At 37.4% G+C, this 7,883-nt stretch overlaps 1 protein-coding gene across 1 annotated transcript; it reads left to right on the top strand.

The window, feature by feature from the left end:
* The first annotated feature begins 2,292 nt into the window (after positions 1–2,292).
* Positions 2,293–3,231, top strand: LOC123236037 (olfactory receptor 1509). Its single transcript, XM_044662293.1, has one exon. It carries the CDS (start codon positions 2,293–2,295, stop codon positions 3,229–3,231), a length of 939 nt encoding a protein of 312 aa, XP_044518228.1.
* Positions 3,232–7,883: the final 4,652 nt, after the last annotated feature.

The raw sequence follows: 7,883 nt of genomic DNA, 5'->3' as shown, positions 1-7,883 counted from the left end.
AGGGGGAAAAATCCACTTCCTCCCAGTACTCCAATTTCTGCTCTTCATGATGTCCCTTTCCAATGTCCCTCTGTGTGGAGGACTCTCACTTCACTCTGGGAAAGAAACAAGAATCTTCAGGATGCCAGAAGCTAGGAGACCTTTAGAATGGCCACCCAGTGCCCATGCTCACTTTTCTCTACTCCACCATCTTTTCTCTACTCCATACTCTTTAAAGAGATTTGTTTACAGACAGACATAATACTTTGTCTCCATTCTTACTCAGAAGTCAAGTTGTATCTTCAATCTTAAGATTAAACCTTTCTTCCCTTAAAATCTAAAGGTCAACTTAAATACCAAAGAAAGGGATACAGGCTAGTGTTAAATTAAATTATTTTTATAAGTTATATAATATATGATATATGACAATTATAATATAAATTAAAAATTAAACATAAATTAAAAAATTAAAAAAATGTTAAAAAGTAAAAACAAAGCAAAACAAAACAAAATAGGTAGCACAGTGGATAGAGGACCAGGCCTGGAGTTGGGAGGACCTGGGTTCAAATGTGACCTCAGACACTTCCTAGCTGGGTGATCTGAGCAAATCACTTAACCCTGATTGCCTAACACTTGCTATTCTTCTGTCTTAGAATTGATACTAAGATAGGAGGTAAGGATTTTTTTAAGAAAAGAAGACAGCTTGGTTAGGGTGGGCTGGGTGGATTGGGGGTGGAGATTGCTTTTTGTTAGGTATAGCCAAAGCTTGGCAGCTCTAGAACTGAACCTTGTGGTACTGTAGGAATTTCCCTGGCTTGCTTCATCAAAGTCACTCAGATCCCCATGATTCTAATCTGTTCTGGGTAAGGAATCACATGCACTAAAAGTTTAATTTAAAATGATAATCAGATAGATTTTGCTATTTGGGTCTTACGAAGATAGAACAAACTACTTCCCACCCCAGAACCTCTAGTCTTGCCTTCTTTCCCTATCCTTACAATAAAAAAAAGAACTTAGATTTATACAGCACTTTATAAAACATTTCCCTTAGAACAATGTTGTAAGGCAGGTAGTGCAAATATGATTACATCATTGAGGTAGCTGGAGTTTAGATAGGCTAAGTGAATTGTTCATCGTCATAGGACTATTAATAGTTTATTTATGCTGATATTTGAACCCAGTTCTCCTGATTCTACCTAAGTGCTATTTCTTTCACTATGTGCTATACCAAGCTATGACTTTGTAACTACAGGTCCAAGTAGTCATATATATCTTCACATATAATATCACATACAGAATAATAACTCTCATTTCTTTTTTGTTTTTTTTTAACTTAAAATTTCATTCATTTATTTATTTTAATTTTTAATTTTTTTAATTTAATTTTTAAAATTTCTCTCATTTCTATAAAAATTTAGAATAGAATGTTCATGATAGAAGAGACGTCAAAAACAATATGGTCCAACACCTTCAGTTTACAGATGAAGAAACTTAAGAGAGAAATCGCCTTGCCCAAGGTCACATAGCAAGTTAGGAACAGAGGTCTTTTGATTTCTGTGCTAGTGTTCTTTCTACTAGGGTCATTGCCATAGAGAGATGATGGCAGCAAAATAGTCTCTAAAACCCTGAACATCCTCCCACATTGTGTGTAATAGGAAAGCCTACCAGTATTCCCTAAAGTAGGGTCTATTTGTCATCCCATCTCTGGTCACAATTTCTTCCATGACAGGCTACTAGGATAGGAAGAATAGTGTATATAATAGCATCTCTAAAAAGTATAAAGCATTTTGTCAATCTTTAGTATCTGAATTCCTTTTCATGGGTTTCTGAGTAATTTACTACTTCCACTCTAGCTGTGATAATGTTAAATTCTGACCATTACAAGAGTTAAAAACAACATTTCTATTAAGAGAAATACCTTCTAGATTATCTCATTACATTTGACATAATGATTAGAGAGCTGACTTTGGAGACAATAGGATTTAGTGTCCGGTCCTACAGGATGCTAACATCAACTTCATTCCCAGATGCTTTAAAAGTCACAAGAACTCAACCCACCCCCAAAACTCTTACTTTCTATTTTAGTAACAACTCCAAGACAGAAGCCAATTTGACCTCTCGCTGCCCCAGGCAATTCTCTCAGACTATAATTTGTAGAACTTTTAGTAAGATGTATTGATGGAAGGAATCCAGTGACATTTATCAATACCATTGAAATCTCAGAGTCAGTTTTATTTTGAAAGTTAGCCATAGTGGGCAAATGTCATTAATTACTTCTCTTTGTCTTCCAAGGACTCTTGAAAGGCTCACCGAATGGAAGGTTTCAACCAAACCAGAGTGACTGAATTTGTTTTCACCGGACTCACCGATAACTCGATGTTAGAGATGTCATTCTTGGTGACATTCTCGGCCACCTACATGCTGACTTTGTTCGGGAACCTTCTCATAGTGGTCACCATCATGTTCACCCCACGTCTCCACACTCCCATGTACTTCTTCCTCAGCAACTTGTCCTTCATTGACATTTGCCTCTCATCTGTCACAGTCCCCAAGATGCTAGAGGGCTTCCTCTTGGAAAGAAAGGTCACCTCTTTTGATGCATGCATTGCACAGCTCTTCTTTCTACACCTCTTTGCCTGTGCCGAGATCTTTCTGCTGACCATCATGGCCTATGACCGTTATGTGGCCATCTGCACCCCTTTACACTATTCCACCGTGATGAACATGAAGGTGTGTGTGCAGCTCGTTTTTGCTCTCTGGCTGGGAGGCACCATTCACTCCCTGGTGCAAACATTTCTGACCACCCGCTTGCCCTACTGTGGTCCCAACATCATCGATAGCTACTTTTGTGATGTGCCGTCCGTCATAAAGCTGGCATGTGCAGACACATACCTCACGGGAGTGCTCATTGTTTCTAACAGTGGAACCATCTCCACCGTTTCCTTTCTGGCACTGGTGACTTCCTACACGGTCATCCTGGTGTCTCTCCGGAAGCAGTCGGCTGAAGGACGCCGCAAGGCGCTCTCCACCTGCACGGCTCACTTCACGGTGGTGGTCCTCTTATTTGGACCCTGTATCTTCATCTACACCCGGCCAGATACTAGTTTCTCCATTGACAAGGTAGTGGCTGTGTTCTACACGGTCATCACCCCTTTGCTGAATCCCCTCATCTACACTTTGAGAAATGAGGAGGTGAAGAACTCCATGAAACAGCTCAGACAGCACCAAGTCTTCACAAAAGCATATACATGAAGGGACTGGAAGGAGTAGTGAGAAGTGAGAAAGGCCATATCTTCAAGGACATAATAAAATACAAGGAAAAGGAAGTTTGGAGTTAGGGGTGGAGGAAGGCTCCATGCATAAAGGAGGAGGAAATTTTTTTTTTATTCATTACTAAGAATGGGTGGCAAGAAGGAGACTTTAGAAAAAAGTGTGGCGTGATAGAAAAAAGCATTAGCTTAGAAGGAAAAGGTTCTAATCTCACCTTTTTTTTTGCTAACCTGGGTTGGTCATTTAATTTTTCTGGACCTCCGTTTCCTCAACTGTAAAATAAAGAGGTTGGATTTAGATGACCTTTAAGGTTCCTTCTCCCTTTAAGTCCTTTGAGTCTGGGATAATTATAGTAATTGGTAATATTTGGAGATAGGACTTACATTCACTACCAACTTCCCAAAACGGGTACAAATGCTGAGGTCATTCTTTTGAATGATCATAGATCTAAATCTGGAGAGACGCTCAGGAAGTATTTGGCACAACTCCCTCATTTTATAGATGAAAAACTGAGGCCCAGAATGGTTAAGTGATTTATTTGAGGTCACACAAGTAGTAAGAGCAAGGTCAGTTCCTTTGACTTCAAATCCAACACATTTTCCACTTGTCAATTTTTTTAAACACTTACTTTTGTCTTAGAATTTATACTGTATTTTGATTCCAAGGCAGAAGAAAGTTAAGGGCTTGGCATTTGGGGTTGAGACTTACCTAGGGTCACACAGTTAGGGAGTATCTGAGGTCAGATTTGAACTCAGGACTTCCCATCTCTAGGTGTGACTTTCTGTCCACTGAGCTACCTAGATGTCCCTCCCCCACACCTTGTCACTGGCCAATGTTTAATCATTAACATGTTAATAAATGTTCATTGAATGACTGAATGGACTTAGCACTATGTTAAGTTCTGGAGACACAAAGCAAATCAAATAGAGTTTCTTCCCTCAAAGAGCTTCTATTCCAAGGTGGGAGATAACATGTACACATATACATATAAGAAATGAGAAAGGCTTCATGCAAAAAAAATCACTTGAAATCTTGAAGGAAGCCCGGCAAGTCTAAGAGACAGAGGTGAAAGAGACTCTTCTAGGCATGAGGTCCAGTTAATGCAAAGACATGATTATGGGAAGAGTGTTATGTGTGAGGAAAAAAACAGGTCAATATTACTGGATAATTGAATTCATGGAGGGGGATAATATATAAGAAAATTTTAACTGTTTTGGGGCATGAAAGCAGGAGTTAGGGTAGAAAGGGAGACTGGAATGTCTTTCTCCTTGAGAAAGGAAGAAGAATGTCCTCAGGACAATATACAAATGCCACTAGGTTCAGGATTGGGTGAAAAATTTACATGGGATGAATTTGGAAGGGAGAAGTTGCTGAGTAATGGTGGTAGTAGGAGGATCTGGAAGTGGCAGTAGGGAGTGAGGAGTATTTTAATTCTTCCACAAGGACTAGTAGGTAGAGAAATATAAGGTAAGGAAAAATCAGTCCTGGAAATGATGTCTATAAATGGGTTATTATCTCCATGCAGCCAGTTCTCAAGGTGTGCCAGAAGAGGAAAGTATATAGACATTTTAATTACAATCCTTTATAGCTCATTTTAAATTATGCATTCAATGTTTATATACAACATCAGGATTTGATGGAAAATAGGCTCTTATCTGTTGGTCATTGTCTTCACAGCATAGAACACCCTATGAAATAGCTGCAAACCTGATAATGTGGAAAGAATTTTGAATTCTTAAAAATGTTTTTTATTCTGAACTTAACAGACACCAAATAAAAAGAGTAGTAGAGCACAAGAATAAATGAAACTGTAGATTTCTATTTTATACAGGTGTTTTTGTTTTAAATATAAAATAAATTTAACATGAAACTTTCAAAGTTGTTTTATTTGTGGTTTTTTCCTTAGTTATTCCTTTGTTCCAATTTTAATTATGTGAAATTTGAAAGGTTTTGCACAAACAAATCCAAAGTAGTGAGAATTAGAAAGGAAATAAGTAACTGGGTGGGGGGACTTTCAACAAATTTCCTTATCTATAAAAAAAAAGTGTTGGACTAGTTGATGTCTGTGTCTTTTTCAGCTCCAAGGAGAGGGCAAGAAGGGTGGAGAGAACTAATAGAGAATAGAATTCTATCATTAATCAATCAATCAATCAACATTTATTAAGCACCTACTATGTGCTAGGTACTAAGTGCTAGAAATATAAAAATAGGCAATAGACAATCTCTGCTCTCAAGGAACTTATAATCTAATGGAGGAGAAAACATGCAAACAAATATATATGGCACAATCTATATATAGTATAAATAGGAAATAACTAAGGGAAGGCACTAGAATTAAGAGGGGATGGGGAAGGCTTCCAGTAAAATATGGGATTTCAGGTAGAACATGCAGGAAGCCAGGGAGGTCAGTAGTTGGAGTGGAAGAGGGATATCATTCTAGATATGGGGGATAGTCAGAAAAAATGCCCACAGAGCTAAGAGATGGCATGTTTTCTTTTTGGAACTGTCAGGATGACTGTCACTGGATAAACATATGTCAGGGAGTAAGGTTGGAGTGAAGTAGGTTTTGATAGGCCTCATTATCTTCATGATCCAGAGTTCTGAAATTCTTCTATCTGACCCAAAACCTTTGTTCTTTCTTCATCTCTTCTTTCTCAAGTCTTTTATTTATTACTCTTTTTCCCTTCTGCTTTCCCAGATCATTTTTTCCTCTGACTTCCTCTTTCTCTCTGTGAAGTCTTGATGCTATAATTAACTAGTTCAACTTTACAATGGTTTCTATCATTGAATCTTTTCCCCATTTGTCCTATCATAGCTCATCCTTTTCTATACCCCTGTAGATTACCTTCACCATTATCCTTCTCTGCTGCTATTCATAAGCTTCTGAAAAATGCCAGGGAAAGGCACAAAAAGTGCTGACTGGGCTCAATATGAATTTATCTTATCTAAGCTTAATTGGACTCTTATTGCTAGGTGCCAGTCCTTTTACACTTCCTTGATTGATTACCCTTCCCACAGTGATTATTCCAAACTTCTCCTCTTTCTTCCCTCTTTGTAGAGGACCTTGCCTCATACTTAACAAGAAAATTGGGGGCACACATCACGAGGTATCTATTCCACTTCTACACCTCAGTTCTCAAAATTATTCCCCATTCTCTTTTTTATTTATTCTCAGAGAAAAAGATAGTCCTTATTGCCAACGTTGACCATTCTAGTTATTCCCTGCTGTCTCCTCCAGAAACTTGGCCCTTTTGTCATCCTCTTTATATAATTTTCAACCTGTTTTTATCCATTGGTTCTATTCCAACTCCCTACAAACATGCTCAAATGTCTCCTATCTTAAAAAAAAATCTTTCTCTTGATCCTCTTGTCTTCTCTAGCTATTGTCCTATATTCCTCCTTTATTCCTCTGACAAACTTACCTTCTCTCCTACTATGTAGATTAAAAAAGAAACAAAGCCATAAAACAAATCCCTCAATATACATCTAACATAGTCCAGTTAAATGAATTTCCACATTAGTTGTAATTGAGAATGTATTCCTTTTTCTGTATTATGTGCTTATTACTTCCCTTTCAGGAGGTGAGTGGTGTATATCATCATTATTCTTTTAGAAATGTGATTTAACATTGTTTTTTTTCAGTTCTAAAAGTTTTCAGTGTTATTTTCTCTATGATGTTATTGTGTAAATTGTTCTAGATCTGCTCCCTTTGCTCTGATCATAGATGGCTTCCCAGTTTCCTCTTAAATAGTCCATTTCATAATTTCTCTTAGCATGATAATATTTCATTTTATTCATATATCACAATGTATTTAACCTTTCCTCAATAGGAGCATACTCCTTTAGCAACCAATTTTTGACTACCATTAAAAGAACTGTTATGTGTCTTTGTGTACATATAGATCCATTTCTTCTTTCTTTGAATTTTTATGGGAGGTTTTAGGTCTAGAAATGGTATAGCTAGTGTAGCTAGATGGCTCAGTAGATAGAGTGCCAGGCCTGGAGTCAGGAAGACTCATCTTCCAGAGTTCAAATTTGTCCCCAGACATTTACTAGCTATGTGGCCCTGAACAAGTCTTTTAACCTTGTTTGCCTCAGTTTCTTCACCTGTAAAACAAACTGGAGAAGGAAATGGCAAACCACTCTAGTATCTCTGCCAAGAAGCCCCCAAATGAGATTATGAAGAATTGGACATGACTGAAAGACAACAACAGTGGTAAAGATGGATCAAAAGGTATGTACAATTTGGTAACCTTTTGGCATAGTATCAAATTGTTTTCTAGAATGGTTGAACCAATTTATTGTTACACCAAAAGTACATAGTCCTTCCAATAGTTTTCATTTTCCTCATTGTCATCTTTTCCAGTCTGATGAGTGTGAGATGGAACCTCAAAATTCTTTTAATTTTCATTTCTCTAATTATTAAGGATTTGGAGTAGTTTTTCTATGATTGTTGATAGCTTGGATTTCTTCCTTTGAAAACTGGCCATTTATATCTTTTGACCAAAACTGACAAATGGATCTTATTATTATCCATTTTGAATCAGCTTCTTATAAATCTTGGAAATAAGACCTTTACTAGAGAAATTTGTTGAAAGTCCCCTCATCCAGTTACTTATTTCCTTTCTAATTCT

The sequence above is a fragment of the Gracilinanus agilis genome, chromosome 2 (assembly GCF_016433145.1).
Source record: "Gracilinanus agilis isolate LMUSP501 chromosome 2, AgileGrace, whole genome shotgun sequence".
NCBI lineage: Eukaryota > Metazoa > Chordata > Mammalia > Didelphimorphia > Didelphidae > Gracilinanus > Gracilinanus agilis.
This window is presented reverse-complemented; position numbering and strand designations above follow the sequence as displayed.

Coding starts and splice junctions, on each gene's coding strand:
- LOC123236037 (XM_044662293.1), top strand. CDS start 2,293: ATGGAAGGTTTCAACCAAACCAGAGTGACTGAATTTGTTTTCACCGGA.